Below are 26,285 nucleotides of genomic sequence, written 5' to 3'. Positions count from 1 at the left end.
TGCCTGAATTACCTGCCTGAACCTCTCCGCCTCTCCTCCTTCAAGATCCTTCTTAAAACCCATCACTGTGACCGACCTTTTGGTCACCCCTTAAATCTCTCCTTTAAGTTGGTGTTTAGTTTTCTTTACACCTCTGTGAAGAACCTTGGGACATTTTTCTATGGTAAAGTTACAATGTAAATGCAAGTTTGCATTGTTGTTATCAACTTATTAGGGACGATTTTACAGAATTCTGCTTCGCTTTAATGGTCAGAAAATTGTAGGGAGATGCCCGCCATTTCCCGATATGTGCTTCTGGTGGGCAAGGGTCCATGCATTTATATAGCGATTTTCACAACCTCAGGATGTCTTAAAGTGTTTCACAGCCAATTAAGTACTTTTATAGTGTAGTCACTGTTGTAATATAGGGAAATGCAGCAACGAGTTTATGCAGCAGCCAATTTGTGCACAGCAAGGTTCCCACAAACAGCAATGAGCTAAATGACCAGATGTTCTGTTTTAGTGACGTTGGTTAAGGGAAAGAACTACCCTGCTCTTCTTCAAATAATGCCATGGGAGCTTTTATGGTCCACCCGAGAGAGTCCGCTTTATAATTGCGCTCAGTGATGACACAGCTTTTGAGGGAAATGCTGGCTCTGCCTTCATTTGCATGATTGTCAAATCCTTAATGAGGCTCGCACATACTAGCAGCTTGAACTTCGAGCACCTAGTGGAGCCTGGTCAAAAAAGACCATGCGCGCATTCTTGACGCACTGTTCCCTGAATTTTCTGCCTTTTTGCACACCAAGCTCATGAATGCATCACAGGTGCATAGTTACCAAAAATCTCCTCATTTTTTCATTTAAAATAGATTTTAAAAGGCCCAATGGTTTTATTAATATAGCAGGACATCCCCGTGACGTTTGTTTATCTGAGTAATGCTTTCAACACTTGGAACATCTGCTGAGGATAATACTTTCTCGAGATTAAAAAACGTTCTCTATAAAAGCAGGGTAGACGTTTATTAGTGACTTTCAGCATTATGTTTTATCATCGAAACCTAATTACGTGGAATGGGGCTGGAAGATTCTGGCAGTTATGATGCAAAGCTGTAATTAATTTTTTTTCCATTGGCTTCTCAATACAGTTTAACCCCTGAAATCCAGCGAGAAGAATAAGACGTTACAAAAATACAATTATTATAATCCTTTCTTTTCAGAGCTGTAACAAATATGTATTATCACAAGGTTTATCACATAATCTAAGAAAAGACTTGCATTATACAGCACCTTATCGCAACTCTTAGAAACATAATGAACTGAATTGTATGAACAATATAATCTACATTTTAATAAAGGAAAAGATCATCCCAGAACTATGGAAATTTATTTCCATGCTAGAAATTAATTTATAAAATGAAAATTCAACAGGTGCGTTATAGACTAAATAAAAAGTGGATGTCTTTTATGTGTCTTTTATTTCCATTGATGGATTTGATGGTAAGTCACTTATAACTTTCAGTTAGTTGGTAATTACATTTATAAAACTGTAATCCATATCACTCATTCAGTGTCCTAAATACATTGTTGGTTGTGGTATATCAGGGCCTGTGAAAGGTTAGATGAGTTAACAGATTATGTATGCCAGTCTAATATATTATTTTAGAATAATTTTACATAAGTTATTCAATTAACTTGGATGGCTTTCACTCCTAAAATGGTGACTCTTAAATGGAAAATGAAAATAAATGCTGCTATTGGGAATCAGACAGCAAATTATATAGGACGTTAGGACACTGGAGGAAAGATTGAGTCCAGAGAAAGAGCTGCTGAGTCAATCATTGCCTCATTTCCTCTGTGGCTTTTATCAGACTTCTTCCTCTTTGCCGACCTTTTATATTTGCTGCTTTGCTCTCACTATTTCCCACTGAAAAAAGCCTAAATAATTGCATGAGTGTAGTGTAGAGCCATTGACGCTAACACCACTTTTGTGTTCAACGCCCCCCCCTTGTCTCAGCATGCCACCTGTGTGACATTGCAATCAAGCAATACAATCTCTGGTGTAAAACTGGGTGACAGACAGCAAAGCTTCTTTATTGTGGTGCTATTTGCTGCCCTCTGCTGCCCTTAAGGGCACACTACAGTAAGCTTTGCACATATGCTAACTTCCACTGTGAGGCAATTGAAAATAATTTTAATCCCATAAATTTACCATTTTTACAGTGTGCCATTCACAGGTTTTCACTTTTTCAACACCACAGGCCCCGAGAAAACCACCCTTTTAATGTTGAATACAATAAACAGTTTACAGAAGAAACAAGCTTCTGCTCTTGCTGCAGATAATAACAAGCAGAATACAGTTGGGGCTGCCAGCTTTGGCGTTTAAAATTTGAAGTCAGTGCTTATTTCATGTAACACCAAAAAAAACCCGCCAAAATGAAAATCAGAAACTGTAAAAATAACAACACAAGAAAAAGTCAAGGATGGGCAAAATTCCTCTGGTGCTTCAACTCACCCAACTCAGCATCCAACTGCATTAAGATTGCACCTAATGTTTGTCTCTGTTACCTTACATAGCAGACTATTCCAGTCATTTATCATTCTGTGTAAAAAAAAAATGATCTATTATCTGTTTTAAATTTACTTTTCACAAGATTAAATGTATGCTCACTGGTCGTGCTGGCCTGATTCACTTTGAAGTAATATTCTCGGCTTTCCTTATCATGTAGTAACTTATGGTGTCAATTTTATGAGGTAGTGCTCCCAGCATGGTGCCTTGCATGACAGGAGGGTACATCGGGCATTCGGGGAGAGGGGAAGTTAGCGCATCTGATTCACCGCCCTCACCCTTACTGATTTTAATAACCCAAAAATCAGGAGTTGTAAATCACACGCGCTGATCAATATTACCTGATTGTCTGAAGTTGCAGCTGGGAGCACTAAATTGTAAAATTTACCCCTTTGAACCTTGACGAGGCTCCCCCCTTTAACCACCACCTTTGATTGTAAAGCTTAAGCTTCTCAATCTTTCCTCCTGGCTCATCCCTTTTACTTTTGGGATCATTCTTGTTGATCTTCTCTGATCCCAAATTTCATCGCGTGGCTACTCATCCCCAAAGGTTGCACTGTCACAAAGTATGGAAAAAAAATTATGGAACTAGAAGGCCAGCCGGCAGCCCTTTACTAGCTGCTGGCGGCCCTTTACTAGCTGCTGGCGGCCAACATTCCAGCCCTGGTCTCGTGGTACCTGAAGCACTTATGTATCGGGCACTGGGAGCGCCGCAAAAACAATTAAATGACCTGACCTTGCATTGTCGAGTGAGATCAGCCCAGTGGGGTGGGGGTGTAAGGAGCAGTCGCCCCCACAGCTCGGCACAAGGCCCACATCATCCACCCCATCGTTCTTCGCCAGGAATGCCCAACCATGGAATCAGCTGATCATTCCAATTTCCTTAAACTCCTAGTTATCTTGAACATGTGAAGCTATCCCTCCTTCCCACCTGTTATCTCTGTCTTTCCCTGTGTGCGGTGTTTCTTCAAAGTGACGGGAGGGACAGTTTCATTGTTCAATTGAACTTGTTCAATGGTAATGACACTTCCTTCAAACCGAATTCTTTGCTTGACTCAACCAATCATGGGTTTTTAGCACCAGAGATTTGAATTGAGAGGGACAGGGTGGAGAAGGAGCTGTCAGCACAGCAACTGTTAGCTGTTCAGGCTGTAAAGATTTGTGTGCAGCACAATGTCCTACGTGCCACCACCCAGGGGGGACGTCACATTGCTGTCAGGTGACGGATCGGCAGGAAGCTCAGGAGACAGTATTTGAAAAAAAATTCTCATTGAAAATACCAACAAAACTCAGATTCAGTTAATGGATCAGTGTAAGGCAACTAAAGATGCTAATCAAACCCTAAATTTGATGCAAATGGAAAAATCAATTAAAGTAAATATTGAAACTGGAAAAAATAATCACTGTAAATAGGAACCTCAAATGTATTAGGCAGAGTACAAGTTAACACTGGTGCACATTTATATGGGAGTCATGTGCTGTTTGTGCAACTGCTGCACCTACCTGAGATGCTAGGCATGTGAACATTGTGACCTCAACACCAAAATAGCCTCTCTGAATCTCAAACTCTGGCTGCGCTGCTGTGGTGGGAATACAGCTCAATTTACAGCAGATGTACACTGAAGATACAAGAGTCGACATGGAAACTATAATAACTATACAGAGTACAGTATTTATGAATTTACTTTTATCCAATATCTATTTGTGTAAAAGAAATCGTACACAGGCACAGAAGTCTACATTTTGAGGTACAACATTTATGTTTCAGTAAGAAAGAGTACTGTAAAAAGACATGTGTCTAAGAAGTTGAAAACCACATTCTATTAAAGGGACAGTGTTGCACAGAATTTCTATGTTACAAGTTTGAAATTTCTATTTGTATAACTGCCAAATTGCTGATATATGTATAAGGATAGCACTATTGTAACTCTTCACAAGCATTATTATTTCAAAGATATCGGCAGAATTCCATTTCGATGCTATCTCAAGAGAACGGTAATCACTATGGTAACAGCTTGGACTGTTTTAAGCTCTTGCCATATCACTCTGATACCTTCCACTACTGGACAACATGTGACCTTTGAAAGAACAGCCTCACATACAGAAAGCAAATAAGCTGAAATGAATTATGTACAATCCAATACCAAAAGACCTTTGGTCTAATATTGACAAAGTAATTTATTATCTTTTTTAAACTGCAGAATTCTACAAGATCCACCTTGAAAGGTATAGCACAGTTTAGTCTGCTTAAACATTTATATAAATAAATGTCTTATACAGCTGTACTGTTTCACACCACCATAGCAACTGGTGGACATCTGTGGGTGGAGCCATCGCATCAAAGGAAAGGCCTTTTCTAAAAAACAAAACTATGTACAGCTTTTTGTAACATAATGTTTTATCATAAATGGTTAAATATGGGTTTTAATGGCAGATATCTGATCCCTAGCAATCTAATGTGTGCACGTGGGGGGTGGAGCTACATTCTTACCAACAATGGCATGGGTTGTTCAGTGCTGTCTGGTATGGAGAACTCAACAAGAGATGACACTGTGGGTGAGCATCCATCCAATCGCACCCAGCCTCTTCAACTTCTGAAACTTATGCTAAAGGGTAAGAGAATCAGCATGGTAATAGTTCTAACCCAAAATAGGAAAAACCATGTCAAGCATGGGTAGGAACCAGCTCCATTTTGATTTGGATGGTATCATCTTAATATTCAACTTTGAAGGACCATCCAAAGCTGAATCTAAATATGAATCCAAAACCAGAATTAACCCCAACACTAATCCCTATTGGTATGCAGGATTTTTGTGTACATTAAAAAGCACAAATAATCATTGCCACTATTTTCTTTGCTTTACTAGCAAATAAAATAGATGTTCATTTCTAAATACTTTTGTCAAAATGCTTCAATATAAAACAGGTAAAATTAAATGGTTTTACCAAAGTGGGTGTCTTTCTTCAGCACATATTTCTCACTATATTCCTTCTTCCCCTGAATCTTCATTCCTTATTTTGCCTCCTCAAGCTTTACCTGTTTTCTCTGTAGCTCAGTGGGACATTTATGTTTTACACAAAACTTAAGGAATTGATTTAAACAGGTCCCATCACAATGGACATTTTGCAAACAAAATGGGAGAGCTGGGATAGTGGACTGATTTTTTTTTCATATGATTTGTTTTTATGAAAGTAAGAAATTGTGTACAAATATTGGAAAGGAGACTAATCTCGAGAGCATACCTCCTGCCCCTTCTGAATATGTAACTTTGTGCAGATACACCATGAAAATGCTGTCGGTCAGATCTAAAGCTTTCCCTTATACCTGACTGTTGGGCATATTTGATATTGGAAAGCTTAAACTACAACCATTTTATTCTGAAAAATTAATCCAATTTCTTTTAATAATTGAGGGCGGTCTAGTAGCTTCAGTGGTGCAGGATAGGGCTCCCAGCCTATAATCTTGTGAGTTCAGATTCCAGTCTTGTTTGACACTTGGGTTTTCAACCAGACTTCTTGGTAGTACATAAGGTAGCAGATTGCTCCATCTCTGAGGAAGGAAAGACTTATCATAGACCAGCATGCTGCTGCAACAGAACCCACACTGTCTGGTAATAACAATGAGGCATTGATCATGATGGCTGTGGAGAGTTTCTTGGGTCAAATTGTCTTGTGATTGAAGATAACTTAAAGCGGAAACTTGCTGACAGACACATGTCCACATGACTTAGACAACACTGAACCTGCGGGCTAAAAAAGTTTTTTTTTAAAAGAAATGATCTTTGAACAAAAACATAATTAATAGAGCAGCCATAACTATCTAACTATTTCAAATTTACTTTTAAGACAAGCATCCCTTAATGAAAATAGACCAAAAAAAATGCTATTTTTCACTTAGGTCCAAATACATTCAATTCTATAAAGTTTCAGAATCTTAGACATATATTGTACCTAAATTTATAAATCCATGATTTTTCCTGTGAAGCATATCCATTTTATTGTTGAAAAATAGTGGAAAATTGAAAAAAACAAAATTCCTGCAAATGTAGGTCTGGAATTAAAACTGAAATGCTGCAAGATGGAGGATATAGCTAAAGTTTGAAGTTAATAAAGTCAATGTTCAGACCAGAGCGCTGCAAAGTATCGAGGAAATAAAATCACATGCTCTTCCTGAAACTTGCTTTGAGTTTCACTGGAACAATGTACAAAGTCAAAGATGGAGAAGCCAGGGCAGGAATGGGAGAGGGAGTTAAAGTGGTGAGCCAATGGGAGCTCAAGATCACGCTTAGCAAAGTGGTCCCTGATCTGCTCTCGGTCTCTCCAATGTAGAGGAGACCATAGCAAGCACTCCTGCTTCCCCTAGCTCCACAGGAATGTTTCATAAATTATTACCTTTTGTTTATAAACGTACCTTTTCGTTGGCGGCAGCTGCTGACGCCTGCCCCACACGGCGCAGACCAATTTCAACGAGAAGGCTCAAATGAGGCGTTTGGCCCCTCATTTACCTTTGCAAGGGCCTAACGCCTGTTTCAGGTGGCCACCAGGGACAATTTCAGGTGGGACATTTTTCAGGCTTCCTTGGGGCACAGAATATTGGTCTCTGAAATTGGGCCTCGTTGCGCCGTTTTGCACCCGAAGACCAAAGAAAGCTGATAAGCCATATTGCTAATTATACTCTGAATTGAAGTAGTCTCAGTGAGGTGGAAGAGCAGAGGGAATTGAGGGCACAGATTCACAGGACATTAAAGGCAGAAGTTTGATATGGCTGATACGGCTGAAAAAAACCGAATGGAATTCTAAGTTTTATTACAAGAGGGAAAGAATATAAAAACCAAGAGGTAATGATGAGCATATATAAACCCTTAATAAGACCTCAGTTCGAGTACTATGCAGTATTAGGCTCAACACTATAGGAAGGATATTGAAGACTTTGGAGATAGTGCAATGCAGATTCACTAGGTTGCTGCCTGAAATGAGGAAATACAAAGAAAGATTTGAAAAGCTGTGCTTTTTTTTTCATTAGAACAACGCAGATTACAGGGCAATATAATAGGTTTACAATTATGTAAGGATGGGACAGGATAGATAGAAGCAGACTGTTTCCAGTAGTTATGGGATCTAGAATGAGGGGATATGATTACAAGATTAAATGTAAGAGATGTAGAATAGAGAGCAAGAGAAACTTCTTTACACAGAGTTGTGTGGCTGTGAAATTCCCTTTGAGGGTTAGTGGTTGAGGCAGAAATTATGTCAACATTCAAAATTACATTATAGCTGGATGAGGGGAAAGGCCATGAAGGGATAAGGGAACAGGGTATATAAATGTAATTAAGACTATTTGTTGATGTGGTGGGTAACTGCCAACATGGACTGGTTAGGAAGATGGGCTGTTTCCGTGTTATAAATGAATAGAAATACGTAAGAGTTACAAGTCCAGAAAAGGAAGGGAGGTGTCAGAGTTGGACCTGTGAAGGTGAGAATGGGTGGAAGTTGGGAAGCATAGTTAATGAAATTCTCGAAATCAGAACGAGAGCAGAAAATAGCACGAAAACCTGGACCATCCTTCTTCCCCCCCCCCCCCCCCCCGCTTCCTGTAAAGACTATATCCCTTTCTCCCAGTTTCTCAATCAACTTAATTATGGAATATAACATTAATGAAGTGCAATTCCACTCGATTATTTGGAAGATTAATACGCAGATTAAGTGGAATTTCTTGTCCAGATAGCTTTTCAGTGGAACTGCTTGCATTGACATTTTGTAAATCCTCCAGTGCATATGTAAGTTGTTTTGCTTGTACTTAAGTGTAATTTTCCAGTGCCAGCGTACTATAAGTACATAAAGAAAAAACAGAATTTTCAGTTGCAAGCATTTCCTTGGGTACAACAGTAAACCCTGACTGCAAGGGGAGAGCGTGCCAGAAATCTTTGTCCACAGTTACAGTATTCCAACTGAAGAAGCCAGTAGTGACACGCCCTATTCTTCAGGAAGTGGATCAGCCAGTGTGGAATTCCTACAGCAGAGAACACTGCGTAACGAGACCTAAACAATGACTGCAAAAATAAACAGCCTTCCAGCTCACTTACTATATAATAATATTGGTCTCTTTTTTTAATACTTACTTTTCTCTCACCTCCCTAAGTTCTGTTCTTGGAGCCTGTTCGGCACCATACGTCCTGTTTCAGCTGTGAGGAAAGGTGGGTCACACTGGGCTACTGACGTCTTTCTGATCACTGTTAATGGGACTCCAGGGTTGTCCTGTGGGATGTGCAGCTCTAATAGGGCAAGTCAATGTCAGACTTTCCTCTCATTGAGGTGAGCTGCCTCATTTATGACTTGCGCTCCACCAAACAGCCAAAATGAGGAAGCCAAGATCAGCAGATTCAAGCGACAGACAATACTGGAACTCAAACTCATACCTTCTGAATGGGTGACAGGTGCTGCACTGCTTTTATAGAATCAGAGAATTATTACAGCACAGAAGGAGGCTATTCGGCCCATCGAGCCTGTGCCGGCTCTTTGTAAGAGCAATCCAGTTAGTCCCATTCCCCCGCTCTTTCCCCATATCCCTGCAAATTTTTTCTCTTCAAATATTTATCCAATTCCTTTTTGAAAGCCACGACTGAATCTGCTTCCACCACCCTTTCAGGCAGCGTATTCCAGATCATAAGTACTCACTGCATAAAAAAGTTTTTCCTCAGGTCGCCTTTGGTTCTTTTGCCAATCACCTTAAATCTGTGTCCTCTGGTTCTCGACCCTTCCACCAATGGTTATTTACTTTATCTAAACCAGTCATGATTTTAAACACTTCTATCAAATCTCCTCTCAACTTTCTCTGCTCTAAGGCGAACAACCCCAGCTTCCGTGATTATTTAGGATTATAGCAGCATTTTTACATGAAAATTAAAATAGTATGAGATTGGCGTTTTAAATTGTTTTGTATAGATTTAAATAATGTTCTGCACGTAGATAGAATACTATTTTTATAGAAAGTAAATAAGAGTGCATGAGATGGAGAGGAGACTCAATATTCATATGATGTTTATTAATATCAGAATCACTGGCTCTAAAGACAAACGTGCTGGCATCCATCTATAATCTGTAATAATTATTTTCTAACAATCCTAGTTCTGAGCTTGGTGAACTCAGTCCAGTCCTATGTCACTGTGTGAAAAAATCTCTGGTTTTAGTAACTAGTATTTTATGTTACTATGTTGCCAAGTCAGGCTAGCTGGGCCAAAAAGTATAAAATCAGGTCAATGAAAAGTACATTTAAAACAGGTAAAAAAAAAATGTTTTTAACTCAAAGGGTGATAAATGTTTAAAATAATCTGCCATGTGGGGTAGTGGGGGAATTGAAAATGTAGGCGAATGCTGCGCTGGGAGTCCTCGAGCGATGAGCTTGATGGGCCAGATGGCCTTTTGCCATCCTTGATTGTTCTTAAGGTAATGGTTAATCATAAAAATCTGAAAATAAAATCGAGGTTACAGCTAAAGTCATCTATGATAGCTCCTTTCAGGTGCGACTAAAATTAACTGCTGTTAAAGTCAATGAACATATCGCTTCTTATTACATACCTTTATTTGCAGTGCAATAACAAATCAACCCAACAGCCAAAATGAGCAGTAGAGTGGCTGCTACACTGATAACAGTCGTCACAGGTTGGAAACCGGAACCTGGAAAGTAGAACCATAGTAATTATTGTTTTTTGCTGCATAAAATGTAATATGTACATTTTAATAAATTCACTACACTCTGTTGTTAAGTCTCAATGGCCTTGAAATTACATTTTGCAACAATTAGCATATGAACCCTTAATGTATTTGTATGCAATTCCTTTGCCTGTTACTTTAAGCAGGTTAATGCCGCTGTTAACTAATATTGAAACAGCAAGGGGCAGATTTTCCTGTTGCTACCCTGAGCGTACTGGATTGCCTGGGCACAATGAATAAAGGAAAATCAGGCGGGGAGGATTATACATTCGTGAGGGTATGGCTCACCGCCCTGTTCCCTCCGATGCCATATTCCCAAGGGCCTATCGCTGGACAGCCAGAGTGCCTGCCTGAGTCAGGCTGTAGGCCCTTTTAATATGCAAATCGGGGTCCCATGATATACATAGGACCCCAGCCTAATTTGGACACTTTTTAAAAATTTCAAAATCTACTTCTTTTAAATCGGACACTCAGTTTACACTAATGTGACTGTGCATTGACAGCCTCGCCCGTGATGCTCTGGGGCCGAGATACGCACTGGGAATTCTGTATACTGTCTGAGTTGTTATACCTGACCTGGAAATGGCTGATAATGAGAAAAGAAGAAAATGTTTAATTTTACAGCATTGTCATTCCTTGCCTTTACAAATACAAAAAATACAAACATAAATCTTTCTAATAGAAGAAACTCTTATTACACGATTGATGATAACACTACAAAAGCATTTCACCTTGACCTGGTACTTCAATCCTGTTGCTGATCTGTCCGTTTACTGAGCAGTAATACATTCCAGGATCTACTGCAATGAACTGATTCTGTTCTGTGTTTACGGTCGAATTCTTTCCAGGTTGCACAAAGTGCCAGGTGTAGGGTCTTTCGGTTTTATAAGTTACATTGCAAATAAGTGTGAGTTGTTGGCCCAGAATAGGAGGATCTGGATTTGACGTCAATTTAACAGACAAATCTAAAAAGAAATTCACATCAGAAATTTCTGAATGCTGTATAACCAGTGAAATTGGATTCAAGATGTAAAAAAAATCTATATATTAAACAAATTACAACTGGCATTACTGGAAGCTCCAAAGCATAGTTGATAATTTTGCACCCCATGGTATCATAACAGAAGCTTTGCATCCATGAATGCAACGAAAGAAATCCTTAAGACTCTCGAGTCCTGGGAAGGTCTCTGTGTACAGATAGTGTTCTGTGGTTTAGAGAGCAGGCAACTAGCAGCTGCCGGTGCTGCTCTTCAGTAGTGCAAACAGCCAAGGGTGACTAACCCTCTGATTTCCCCTCTCTCTACATAGGGAAATGTTTGATTTCCACTAAGCATCTTTCCACGATGGCAAGACTAGGACTGGGGACTTGTCTTGTCAGGGAAAATGAGAGTGGTAGTAATAGTAGCACCATTCACCCCTGGGATCACTCAGAGCAGCAGGTAGGATTTGGGTAGGAGGAACATTGGAGGGAGGAAGAAAGGCGGCAGAAACAGAAGCAACGCTTTGGAGGGAAAGAGAAGCTGTCAGCGGCACTTTGAAAAATAAGAGGGGAGTGGCCAGAAGCAATCTTTTGGGTGGGCTGTTTTTTTCCCCTCCAATACAAGTGAAAGCATGTTGGGTATGTCTACAGCTTAAACTACGAGTGTGCGTCCCACTGCACTGTCAGTGTAATTATTTGTTCTGACATGTTATACATTGGCTTATGTTCAGGACCATTGGCTTATGTCTTTGGACTATGTCACCTTTTACTAGTTTTCTAGGTTAGCAGGTATACTCAGTGAAACATGTTACATGAGGATTCCCTTTAAAGTGAAAGGAGAATAAAATGAGAAATAACATAGAAAAAAAATTAGATTATAACATTGGCTTTTCCATACCTATAACCAGCCCATTGCTGTATTTTGATACAAATCCATTCTCAGCTTTGCATTTGAGGGTGTCCTGCAGTTGAGTGTAATTTAGCACCACAATAATTTCAGCTGCTCTCCGACTCTGTGCAGTGTAGTTTTCCACCAAACTCATGTTTCTATACAATGTGTATATTATTGGCAAGGTTCCTTCATGTGATAAACAGGAAATAGTTGTCATCACTCTATTTCCATCGGTATAGGCAATTTTGGCAGAAATCTCGGGATTGGACACCGGAACTTAAAAAACAAAATGAAAAGCATAAATAACATTTTAAAATTATAGTTTTAACTTCCTTCTAAAAATATAACTCACACAAGTTGTAAAAGAATCAGTGCTGAAAGGTGTCAAGGAGTTTGCTTTCTGAGAAATCCCGCTGCTGTCACAAACCATGTCCAATCTTTTCACAACTGGGATGATTCCAGCACAGCCAGCAGAGCCCAACAGAAGATGTGTAGCTGTGCCCCATCTGGTCTGAATTAATTCTAACCAGCAGGAGGGGACGCAGATTGAACTTCCAATGCAACTAGAAAGCCTTTGTATTATATTTGTACCCGGAGCAGTGAATGGAAAATTCAGCACTCTATTTGTAGCAAGAAAGGTAATATACTAAATAGTGCAGCTGTTTGCACACAGTGACTTTTTGGCCTCATACACAGACTATTGTACTGATGGTGGTGTTTTTCCATTCATTAGTGTGAAGGGTCTATAAGTCACATGCTGTAAGAATGAGAGAGTTCCAAATGGTTGTGGGGTAAATTTTAATTTTCATCTCCAGGGCGCTAGCGGGTCAGCTGCATGTTATATTCCCTGCGTGATTTTCCTTTCCATTGACTTCAATGGAAATCAGGCGGGGTGTATAATAGGTGGCCGATCCACTACCACTGGTTTTCTGCTCAGCACTGAAAGTTAAAATCTACCCTGGTACTGTTCGCACCAATTTTTCAAATTCATGACTTCTTACCTTTGATGAGCCACCCTTTGCCCTCCTTCGTTTATCATTATTTATCACTATCTGATTATCAGGCCCTACCGATAAATCCCCAGGGCCTGATAATCTGCATCCCAGAGTACTAAAAGAGGTAGCCCTGGAAATAGTGGATGCATTAGTTGTCATCTTCCAAAATTCTATAGATTATGGACCAGTTCCTGCAGATTGGAGGGTGGCAAATGTAACCCCACTATTTAAAAAAGGAAGGAGAGAGAAAACAGGGAACTACAGACCGGTTGCCTAACATCAGTAGTAGGGAAAATGCTAGAGTTTATTATGAAGGGTGTGATAATAGGACACTTAGAAAATATCAACGGGATTAGACAAAGTCAAAATGGATTTATGAAAGGGAAATCGTGTTTTGAGGATATAACTGGTAAAATAGATAAGGGATAAAGTCCCACATAAGAGGTTAGTGTGCAAAATTAAAGCACATGGGATTGGTGGTAATATACTGGCATGGTTTGAAAATTGGTTAACAGACAGGAAACAGAGTAGGAATAAATGGGTCTTTATCGGGGTGGCAGGCAGTGGCTAGTGGGGTACCGCAGGGATCAGTGCTTGGGTCCCGCGAGTCACAATATAAATTAATGATTTGGATGAGGGAACCAAATGTAATATTTCCAAGTTTTATAATAAACTCTAGCATTTTTTTATTGAAAATAGATGAATAAAATAATATGGAAATCAGTTACCTTTAACAGTTACTTCTGTGGAATTGCTGGTAATCCTGAATGTTTTCATATCGAATTGATTGCTTGCTTCACATTGATAGCCACCAGTATCGTTGAGACTCACATCATTAATAACCAGTTTGGATTGGTTTATTTTGACTGAAGGAGATAACAAGCTTATTTTCTGGTTATTAAAGTACCATTGGTAGGTCACATTAGAACCTTGTTTTACAAAGCAACTCAGAGTCAGTTTGCTCTGTACTTCTAGGACAGGTGGGTCAGGTGTTGAATTTACCATAACTCCCAATACTGGAGCTAAAAAGAAATAAGAAATAAATTGTTAGTTTTATTTCCTTGCATGCAGAAGTTCTATTCAAAAGTAGTCATTATTTAGGAAGCAGGCATTAGGCCATGATGATGATCTGGGCTTGCTCCCTGCCATCTAAGAACTACAACAACAGCTTGTATTTATATAGCACCTTTTAATATAGAAAAATATCCTAAGGAGTTTCCCGACGTGTGAGGAAAAAACAGACACCAAGCCAAACAAGGAAAGATTAGGTGGAGTGACCAAAAGTTTCATCAAAATGGTGAGCTTTAAGGAGAGTCTTAAAGGAAGAGGGGAAGGTAAAGAGGAGGAGTGGTTTAGGGAGGAAATTTCAGAGGGTGCAGCCTAGGTGGCTGAGGGTGCAGCCGTCAATGTTGGGGTGAAGGAATGAGGGGATACACAAGAGGCTAGAGTCAGGAACAGAGAGTTCGGGGGAGGCATGTTGTAGGGTTAGGGGAGGTTACGGAGACAGGGAGGGGTGAGGCATAGAGCGATTTAACCACAAGAATGGGAATCTTAATTTTGAAGTTTTGTAGACCTTGAAGGACAGGGCTGATGGGCAAGCAGGACTCGGTGCGGGATAGTATACGAGCAGCAGAATTTTGGATTAGCTGGTTTACAGAGGGTGGAGGATGGGAGGCCAGCCGGGAGAGCTGTGGAATAGTTGAGTCTAGTGGCAAGAAAGGCATGGATGTTATGGAGATGAAAGTAGCCGGTCTTTGTGAGGGAGAGAACATAGAGTTGGAAACTCAGACCAGGGCAGAACAGGAAGCAGAGATTGCGAACAGTCTTGTTCAGCCTGAGGCAGTGGCTGGGAAGGGGGATGGAATCAGGGCCTTCAGTCTTCCCAATGTTCAGCTTGAGGAAGTCACAGCTAAACCAGCATTGCATGTCAGGCAAGTAGTAATTCTTTGTAAACAAGTAAAAACTGATTCTCTGTGTTAAAAGAAAAAATTGTACATGCTGAAAATCTGAAATTAAAATGCTGGAAAGAAAGGATAACTTTTGAGTTATGATTAGTTCAGATGGAACATTACACCTGAAAAATCAACCTACGTTTCTCCTTTAGATGCTGACTGACCTACTGAGTATTTGCAGCACTTTCTGTTTTTGTTACAAATTCTCTGTGACTTTGTGCTCTCTTGTCTCCCATCATATCAAAATTTATAGAGGATGAAAAAGAAATAAATCAATATTTTCAATAAATATGTTTGTGCTCAACAGATACAACAACATCTCCCCTAAATTGCTCCTTGGTCCCCTCACTGTATTCCATATGGGACCTGGCATATTGTGTGTATAAAGATACGATGCATTTTCTCTGCAGAATATAAATTCCTGTTAACTGGTGCAGGACACACAATTTAAAGAAGATTCTTTTCAGGATTGTGATTATGTTATTTGTTTGATCCTGCACAGAGCTATTCAAACTCAGGACCTACAAGTGTTAAATTTCAAAGCAAATTCCAAATACTAACATAGGCATAAAACAGTAATGAAGAGAGTCACATATTGCTCATTCATGTAGTCATTTATATTGACCAGTTTATTTCAGCCATGTTTCTTCAACTGGTCTCAGCGCAGTGGCCAAGATAAGAAGGGGGAATGCCACTGTGAGCAGTGTGCCAGACAGCTATGGGAGCAGGAAAGGAATTGGGAGAGGTGGTCACTGTGTTTTTGGGCAGAGGAGACTTGTAGCGAAGTCCATTTGCCTGTGAGTTATCTGGACTCTAACTTGGTTCAAGTATCAGACTAAGGTTTGAAGTGGTATTTGACCACCTGGAATTTGTTGAATGGGACCATTTAAAATGTTTGAAATGGACATAAGATTCAGGAAATTTAATGCTTAGTTGTAATACTAAATATCAATCTCCCTTTACCCTCCTCCACAGGAAAAATTCTACAATGTTAAATTTCAATGATACCTAGTACGATAATCTTAATGCTGTCACTGTATTTTGCTTGGGTGGAGTCATCATTTTCAGCTTTGCATTTGTATACCCCTGCTTCGCTTTCACTGTGAAATGATACTGAGAAGTTAGCTGGATTAGATGCTGACACATTCAGTGCTTGAACAAGTGTTTTCTCTCGGTATAAGCTGTACGTTATTGAATGCATTCCTCCCGATGACATACAGGAAATTGTTATCAGGTCATTTAATTGAACTCTTTCTGGACCTTGGATAGTTGGATTTGATAATTGGTCTAGGAAAAGAATAAAGATAAAAATTAGTTCTTTCAGGTTATGGCAAGACACTTAATGTAGTTGAACCTCATAAATCTATCAATAACAATTCTATAAATCTATCAATTACACCCTCTATAAATCTATCGATTACACCCTCCATAAATCTATCGATTACACCCTCCATAAATCTATCGATTACACCCTCCATAAATCTATCGATTACACCCTCCATAAATCTATCGATTACACCCTCCATAAATCTATCGATTACACCCTCCATAAATCTATCGATTACACCCTCCATAAATCTATCGATTACACCCTCCATAAATCTATCGATTACACCCTCCATAAATCTGTCGATTACAGCCTCCATAAATCTGTCGATTACACCTTCTATAAATCTGTCGATTACACCTTCTATAAATCTATCGATAACACCCTCTTATAAATCTGTCGATAACACCCTCTTATAAATCTGTCGATTACACCCTCTTATAAATCTGTCGATTACACCCTCTTATAAATCTGTCGATTACACCCTCTTATAAATCTGTCGATTACACCCTCTTATAAATCTGTCGATTACACCCTCTTATAAATCTGTCGATTACACCCTCTTATAAATCTGTCGATTACACCCTCCATAAATCTGTCGATTACACCCTCCATAAATCTGTCGATTACACCCTCCATAAATCTGTCGATTACACCCTCCATAAATCTGTCGATAACACCCTCCATAAATCTGTCGATTACACCCTCCATAAATCTGTCGATTACACCTTCTATAAATCTATCGATAACACCCTCTTATAAATCTGTCGATAACACCCTCTTATAAATCTGTCGATTACACCCTCTTATAAATCTGTCGATTACACCCTCCATAAATCTATCGATTACACCCTCCATAAATCTGTCGATTACACCCTCCATAAATCTGTCGATTACACCCTCCATAAATCTGTCGATAACACCTTCTATAAATCTATCGATAACACCCTCTTATAAATCTGTCGATTACACCCTCCATAAATCTATCGATTACACCCTCCATAAATCTATCGATTACACCCTCCATAAATCTATCGATTACACCCTCCATAAATCTATCGATAACACCCTCCATAAATCTATCGATAACACCCTCCATAAATCTATCGATTACACCCTCCATAAATCTATCGATTACACCCTCCATAAATCTATCGATTACACCCTCCATAAATCTATCGATAACACCCTCTTATAAATCTATCGATTACACCCTCCATAAATCTATCGATTACACCCTCCATAAATCTATCGATTACACCCTCCATAAATCTATCGATTACACCCTCCATAAATCTGTCGATAACACCCTCCATAAATCTATCGATAACACCCTCCATAAATCTATCGATAACATGGTCTGCTTGGATCAGAATATCTACTAGGGAAGGTAAGATGGAATTCTACCCTCAGGTCAGAATTTTTAAAAAATATCTCTTCTCCTAACGGTGCTGACTTTTGCTGCCAAACAATCATGGACATTGCCAGCACTCTCAAGTTGCCATTCTTTGGGCCAAGCCTGGAATAATGGTATTGCTGGTTATTCATCCACTGGGGTAATCACATCTGAAACCATTCCTGTCCTCATCATCAGGTAAACACTTTTCAGTGAGGACATTTGGACTAGATGGACTCTATTACGGGCATTGTATCTTGCTCCCCTCCTGATTTTCCTCTCTGCTCAGACAATGCTTAATACCCAGGCAATAATGACAAAAACAGAAGTTGCCATGGGAACTGCACACATGAATCAGCATCCAGCTATCAGAGCACCAATGCAGCATATTGAACTCACAGTACATTTTAGTCGGATTTGGATTAAGCAAATGTGTGCAGGGATTCTCCTCTTCAGGGCAGGGTTCCTCCTGCCCCTCTGGAACTGCCGAAACCCCTACCCATTTTCCTGGGTTCATCCTGTATGCACGGTGGGCTCCCAGCAGGATTCCGGCCATTGCAGCACCTGAAGAGGTGCCAAGGGACCTTAAAGGGGCAGAAGTGCTCCATGATCAGATCAAGGCTCCCACTGAAGACCAAGATCATATCAAGGCCCCACTGCCTGGATTTTCCATCATTCTCTGCCTGACTTTGGGCATGATCGCAGAGGAGAATTTTTCCTCATGAATTTACATTGTATGAATTGTGTAGCAGAGTTAGGTGGAAGGATTTCTATTGTAAAAAATACAACTATTATATGACTTACTTATTTGCTTGTTCATCTTATGTTAAGTAAATTTGTTTAATGGTTTTAAACTTAAACTTAAATTTGAAGGTGTGATTTCAATTTGCTCATTGAAAGAGAGTCTGATGGAGGCACAGAATATTAGAATTTGTTTGAACACTGTCCTTTTGTCTATGGAATTCTGTGCCATAACTTTCTATGATTCTATAAAAGAGCTGGCACAGGCTCGATGGGCTGAATGGCCTCCTTCTGTGCAGTTATGATTCTATGAATTAATTGAAGTTCTAGGTGAGTTCCAATTTCATTGACCATGCCATTTTTATTCAAGTGATAAAATATTTTGGACTATTTTACTGTGTTTTTGTTTTGTGCATTTGTTGTGTAACATGGATTGTGTATATTTTCTTAGTTTAAGTATTTGATTATTATCGGTTCATCTGAACAGCTCAAATATTAGAGTTTGTTTGAACACTATCTTTTTGCCTGTGGAATCTGGATCTATCCAGACAGAGAAAATTAAGCCTTTTTCTCTTTGAAGAATGTCAAGGGTCTCAGTTTTTAATGGAGCTGAGTCCGGAGAACAAAAGTGCCTGCTATCTAGGCACCAATAGTTAGTGACAATAGGTTTTGTAGCTCATATCCTTCTGCTTCCTGCAAATCAATCAGAGAGAGGAGACCTTCTTCCCTTCAAGTAACACAATCTTCATCCTTTTCACCGCATCTCCACCCAAGGATATCGAACCACACGTAGAAAAGAATAAAAGTCCAGGAAATTGAATTTATATTAACAGAGCTATTTTCAACTACTACAGGAAACTGTAAACAATGTGGTGTTCTCTTTGTGTTAAGTGACCTGCTTAATGAAAAATTTATGTCACAAACATACATCAAAAAAACTACTCATAAGTTTATGCTAAACAATGTCAAGTCGTGTTACACTGCTATGGACATAAACACAGCATAAAGTCCTAGCTGTTATATTTTCTGTTTTTTTCTACCTTTCTTACTCTAGCTTCTACTCTGTTTCCATATTCATTCTCCTAAATGTCCTATACCTTTAAGAGTGTCTGCCCTAGCCTCCATATCTAGGTAAGCTTTCAGTAGCGTACCTCAGGATGATGAACAGAAAAACATTTCTCTTCAATATTTTTAGCTACTGGAATTATTCTGTGCCTCCATCAGACTCTCTTTTTCGATGAGCAAATAGAGCACCACACCTTCAAAATTAAGTTTAAGTTTAAAACCATTAAACAAATTTACTTTACATAAGATGAACCAGCAAATACGCAAGTCATATAATAGTTATAATTTTTTACAGTAGAAATCTGCTACAGGAAAATGATAAAAGGATCACGTCTAAAGCAGATGTGGCTATGGTGACACCGTTTTAGCCACATGCACTAATTTTAGTCGAAAACCCCACACAATCCAGATAAATGTACTTCACAGATGTATATTTATTGAACAAACATCTACCACCTTTCAGTAACGAAGGAAGTAAAACACTCAAAGACCGACAATCAATCGCACATTCTGCTTTTTGTCTTACCATTTTAGCAACAAACGCACAAAAAGGTTACAGTACCCATGCATACACTGTGCAGATAAAAGTATTGAGATCAAATGCCCAATGACAGTCTTTATTACTCATTTTTTATTTGTTAATCAGAAATGCACTTAGCTACATCTGGATAACCAATTAGCCACACGTGACGAGTTTTGGACAACACTGGTCTAAAGTACTAAGCTAACCCTTAGTATATCTTTTATATACAGTGTTTCTTTTCTTAAATTACTTACCGCTGCAAAAGCCTGCACTAATCTAAATTAGTTCTTAGAAGTTTCAAAACAAGTTTTCTCCCTCTCAAGAGTTTCAAACGGACCAGTTCCTTCTCTCAGAGATTATTAAATTGACTCCTCAATTCAAACAAAACAACTCTTATTATATCCCAGAAATGAGTTATTGGGTCTTCCTGGATTTTGAATATCTGACCACTCAAATTTAAAAATGAACTGTCGGTCATAAACAAACTGAAATAACCACATCTGAATTATTCTGTCAACCATGTAACTGATAAAACGTGCAACATTGTATTAAGTCAAGGTTGATACAAGAATTTGAACTGCAGTCATTTGTAAACTACTTATGTATTATGACTGGATTTAAAGGAACGGCCACCAGACCAAATCTGTCCAGACAAAAATGTGATATTCTGAATGTTCACAACCTCGGAGTCCTGTTCAACCCTAACCCCATATACTATCCCTCACTAAGAACACTTACTTCCACCTGCACAATTTTGCCTGTCTCTGCCTCTGACTTATGTCCTTTGTCACCTCCAGACCTGACTGCTCCAATGTTCTTCTTCCTAATCTCCCTCGTGCATCTTCCATAAACTCCAATTTGTTCAATTTTCCATATGTATAATGTCCTGCACTGAATCCCACTTGTCCATCAATCCCTATTCTTGCTGATATACATTGGTTTTCAGTCCCTAGTGCGTTAAATTTAAAATCCTTGTTTAGTCTTTAAATCCCTTCATGGCCTTACCCCACAGTATCTTTGCAAAGATCTTCAGACCTACATCTGCTACCAAAACACTTTGTTTCTTTTGACCTTTTGTGCACCCCACCTTCACTTCACCCTACCATTGGTGGCAGAGTTTTCAGCCGCTTTGGCTCCTCTCTGGAATTCGTTCCCTAAACCTCTCCACCTCTGTTTCTACCTTTAAAAACCTACCCAAAACCCATCCCTTCAACCAAGCATTCAGTCGCCTCTCCCAATCACACCCTTCCTAGCTTAGTATCAGTTTCCTTATGACTAATTGTGAAGAGCCAGAAGACTCTTCTTTATGTTAAAGTACTATATAAATAGTGGTGTTGTTGTAGTAAAGGAGAAGACAAGGAAATCAATTTGTGGTGATTAGATGATATAAAGCTTTACATTGTAGAAAGAAGGAAAGGCTGAAGGAGATAATGAGTTCCATAGTTTTGAAGTCCTGGGAATACGTCATCCAGTGGGTTTTCTGGGTGTCAAAAATGTCATTGTGTTGCTGGCATCCAGCGTTGCTAAGGTAGCGGGGACGGGTCCAGAAATGAAAGGATGTCTTTGCAAAGTGATCAATCGCAGCAGGCCATGTGGGAGATTTAAATAAATGTTTCTCTTTGATTGGCCGACCATGCTACTTCATGGCAGCAATGGTCTGTCCTGGAAATACCGCCAGGAGCCCACTACCAAAATCCAAATGAGCCTCTCTCTGGAAAATCCACTGGGATCAGAGGACTGGAAGATGAGTGCAAACGTTTCAATGTCACTGATCCAGTGGGATTTCTGTCAGATTGGAAAGTCTAGATTTTTATTTCCGTTGTATAATGAGAGAGAAACTGAACTCAAATTCAAGAGTTTGAAAGTGTATTTGCAATTACACTTGGGTTTTCTGCACCATGTTGTTTCTAGATTGTTAATCAGGCACTGTCACAGCAGTCTTACAATGGTTTCTTCCTGAAGAAATTCTCTCAAAATCCATTGCCAAAGCAATGGGGTGGGGGGAGGAGTCAGGAGTGACTGATCTATAATTTTCAGACTTTGGGAGCCATCTTTAGTCTCATACCTTTGCGTTAATCTGTGAATGAGCCATTAAGTCCCACAGGAAGACCATTAATTTTCTCTTTCCTAACATTTAATTTGAAATCTTCATCAGCCATTTTAAGATTCTTAATTTCTCACAATGTAACATTTTCTTTCCATAGCATTTATGACCTTACCAACACTCAACATTTACATTCTAAACTGCTACATTGCCAGTACATTAATAACTACCTGTTTAATACTTATTCACTACTTTGCATTTTCATTCACACTCATTTTTACCTACACTTTGACTGAGATTTTCCTGTTCAGTGCAACTGGCGCACTCCTGGTGCACATATTGGGAAATTCTGCATCCCTACCCAATTATTTTTCAATCATTAAAATAAATGGTCAGAAAATCAAGTGTGCGGAATTTTCCAATACATGCTTCCGGCATGTGCTAGAAGCACTGAAGCAGAAAGCTGCGATCATTGTCTTTCATTTCTTTTTCCTTCCTTTGTAATTTGTTTTTAAATGTAGTATAGTTTTGTTCATCTGTTTCTTTGAGATCCCTTATCATTCCTCAATTTTCTCTCCTTTTCTTTTATTACTATTTTCTTTTCATTGCTCCTTTTTTGACAGAACAGACACTTTCAATCCAATTCACTGAGAATAGACTATTTCTTCTCAGGATTACAATGCTATATATGTTCGATTATAATTTTGTTTTGGACATTATTTAAGTCACACGAAAGATTCTTACAGCCCACTGTCGGCGTCACATACTATGGTTCTTCCTACTCGTGAAAGAATATTGGTAGCGAAAAGATATCCAATATCTCTCTCTTATCTGGTTTCGGCAACAACGTCTAATAGCTCAGATGACGTCAATAGTGATTTCACTATGTCAGCTCCCTCTTATTCAGCACATTTGTAACAAACCAAAAATGCAACTCTGCTACAGTTATGGATAACCTAAATGGAAATGTATAGAAGAAACACTTTTTACTGGGGAAGTAGGAGCCCTCTTAGTCTTTAATGACAGCTATAATAGAGTACTGGATTGTACAGGTTCTTTTGACTCAGACCAATGCTGAGCTTTAGGACTGAGTTCAATGAGAACTAAGGTCCTAGAACTTTTGAGCAGTGTGGCTTTACTTTTATAACACATCTGGTATAGTTGTTTGAGATAAACCGTGCATAACACCTCAACATTTCGTTTCACTAAACAGTTCAGAAGTTGTGATATGACGCAAACTGGTACAAATATTTTCTCTCTCAATAGTTACCATGATATTTTTCAAATGATTATGGTAATAGAGTTGAACACCAAAATTACAATGGCATAATTACACTGTACACTTACTGAATGCAATCTAGTGATATAATACAATGGTACTCACCTGAATGTTCTTGGCATGCAGCATATTGAGCCAAAACTGTAAGAAGAGAATATCATTTATACATTCCAGTGTTTACACTGATGCCTATGCAATTTTTGTTCCTATGGTATGTGAGTGTATGTGTGATGCATGATGTTTAAATCTTACTTTAGGATTAAACCCAATAATTACACCCTAAAAGATGAATTTCAAAATTAAGTTAAACACAATAAACCTGGAGGGATCAATGTTGGCAGACTCAGTTCTGGTGTGATGCAGACAACTGTTTACCTTCTCCCCATGTAACGGGCAACAGGGATATTCAGCATACCTTCAGTCACTTTACAAGTGGCTGAACTAAGTTGCGTGGGGGAGAAGATGCAAATGATATCCATCAACTCCTTTTAGCATTATATCTTGTGAGGATAGTTGTAAACATTTATTACTTAAAATATTTCATTTAAGTCCTTCCAAAATTGTTTGGTTGATTATACCCAACATTTCTGATTACAACCATTCTGTCTTATTTTTGACTTAAAGGGGAATGGAATTGCTCACAGTTAATTTCACCAAATACTTTGACCAACATTAAAGAAAAGAAAAGCCCGAATATTAGAAAGCCTACTAATAGTGGATTTCTATTTAGTGCAAGTTCAATTATCCAACAAATGACTTTGCTTAAAGGATCACTCTGAACAAAAATTGACTTTTTCCACAGTTATTAATCCTATAACTGGTACATTGATGATAAACTGCTTCTAAACCACATGATTTTAGGTGTAGCAGCTTTCTAAATGCTAGAGAGATCTAATAAAATGTTAACAATTATACATCATACTCTGTTAATGCTTGCTTGCTGTCACCATTGAATTATAGAACTGAACAATAAAACTCTTATCAGGACTTTTATGCTTTTATATTAAGTATACTTGCCTTTAAGTAGAACTGCCTGTATGTACAGAAATATAACAGAGCCCTTTTACAAAACTGTCAAATTAAAATGAGCTCTGAGAAAACTTGATTATTTTATGATTCCTCATAGGGAAACAATTTATTTGGAATATGCACTCCCCCAGAACATGCTCTGTAATCCAACATGAGGGGATTAAAAAGAACGAGTATTATAATATACTGTGTTATATTCATACTCAATTTTTTCTCACTTCTTTTAAAATGGCAACTGTAAAACTAATACTCACCAAACAGAAATAGTAGGTAGTAGATTCTCATTTTCTTAAACAAGTTATCCCCTTTCTGTGTTGTAATTTGCTGTTAATCAATGAACACCAAGTATACAGAGTAAATTCAAATTACTTCATTTGATCTTCAACAAGCACAGTGGTGACAATGGAATGTGTTTTTTCCCTTGTGCTAGCAGATGGCTGAGTGACCCACACCCGAGTGGGAGTTTCTGGCACACACTCGGAGCTGTGATAACTGCACGAGAGTGATAATACGGTGGAAGTGAAAAAGGACATCCTGCATTATGATTGGCCAGTGTAATCTCACTAGACTGCTTTATTCAGCACAATTACAATTTTAAAAACAGATTTGAAGAAAGGGGGATTGTACATATTGAAGGGGACATCTTCTTAAAGGGGACCTTTTATGTCTCAATTTTGTGAATTATTTTACACAGAATTACATAGAATGTACAGCATAGAAACAGGCCATTCAGCCCAATAGGTCTATGCCGGTATTTATGCTCCACACGTGCCTCCTCCCACCTTTCTTCATCTAACCCCATCAACATATCCTTCTATTCTTTTCTCCCTCGTGTGTTTATCTAGCTTCCCCTTAAATGCATCTATGCTAGTCGCCTCAACTACTCTTTGTGGTAGCGAGTTCCACATTCTAACCACTCTCTGGGTTTAAAAAAATTTCTCCTGAATTGCCTATTGGATTTATTAATGTCTATCTTATATTTAAGGCCCTTAGTTCTGGTCTCCTCCGCAAGTGGAAACATCTTCTCCACGTCTACCCTATCAAACCCCTTCGTAATCTTAAAGGCCTCCATCAGGTCACCCCTCAGTCTTCTCTTTTCTAGAGAAAAGAGCCCCAGCCTGCTCAATCTTTCCTGATAGTTATAACTTCTGAGTTCTGGTATCATCCTAGTTAATCTTTTTAATGCCTCTATATCCTTTTTCTAATATGGAGACCGGCACTGTTCACAGTGCTCCAGGTGTGGTCTAACCAAGGTTCAATACAAGTTTAACATAAATTCTCTGCTTTTCAATTCTATCCCTCTAGAAATGAACCCCAGTGTTTGGTTTTTTTTTATGGCCTTATTAACCTGTGCCACTACTTTTAGTGGTTTGTGTTTCTATACCCCCAAGACCTCTCTGCTCCTCTCTTATTTAGACTCTTATTTTCCAAGGACTATGCGGCCTCATTATTCTTCCTACCAAAATGTACCACCTCACACTTATCTATATTGAAATTCATTTGCCAATTTCATGCCCATTCTGCAAGTTTATTAATGTTTTCCTGTATTTTGACGCAATCCTCCTCAGTATTAACTATAACCCCACTTTGGTGTTGTTCACAAATTTTGAAATTGTCCTTCCGATTCCAGAGTCCAAATCGTTTATGTAAATGGTGAACAACAGTGGTCCCAGCACCGATTCTTGTGGAAATAGATTTTTAAAAATCTCCCAAGTATAATGAGTGATCCTTCTTACCAGCATTATTCTATCCCTGAGGAAACAAACATATCAGTTCAAGAGGAAACAAACATATCAGTTCAAGTGG

At 38.8% G+C, this 26,285-nt stretch overlaps 1 protein-coding gene across 2 annotated transcripts; it reads right to left on the bottom strand.

Annotated features, from left to right (window-relative positions):
- Nucleotides 1–1,549: 1,549 nt before the first annotated feature.
- LOC137341125 (Fc receptor-like protein 5) lies at nt 1,550–24,941 on the bottom strand. 2 transcript variants are annotated; one of them, XM_068004068.1, is made up of 8 exons: nt 24,734–24,941; nt 23,556–23,591; nt 16,084–16,362; nt 13,852–14,145; nt 12,135–12,404; nt 10,989–11,222; nt 10,123–10,221; nt 1,550–6,297 (listed from the first exon to the last, which is right to left on the bottom strand). In XM_068004068.1, exons 1-8 carry the CDS (start codon nt 24,762–24,764, stop codon nt 6,275–6,277), a joined length of 1,266 nt encoding a protein of 421 aa, XP_067860169.1. In that variant the 5' UTR covers nt 24,765–24,941; the 3' UTR covers nt 1,550–6,274. The 2 variants fall into 2 exon arrangements, with proteins under 2 accessions (XP_067860169.1, XP_067860170.1); XM_068004069.1 differs by lacking the exon at nt 1,550–6,297 and adding an exon at nt 9,556–10,011.
- Nucleotides 24,942–26,285: the final 1,344 nt, after the last annotated feature.

The sequence above is a fragment of the Heptranchias perlo genome, chromosome 23, assembly GCF_035084215.1.
Source record: "Heptranchias perlo isolate sHepPer1 chromosome 23, sHepPer1.hap1, whole genome shotgun sequence".
Lineage (NCBI taxonomy): Eukaryota > Metazoa > Chordata > Chondrichthyes > Hexanchiformes > Hexanchidae > Heptranchias > Heptranchias perlo.
Note: the sequence above shows the minus strand (reverse complement) of the source record. Positions and strands in the feature narration are given on the sequence as shown.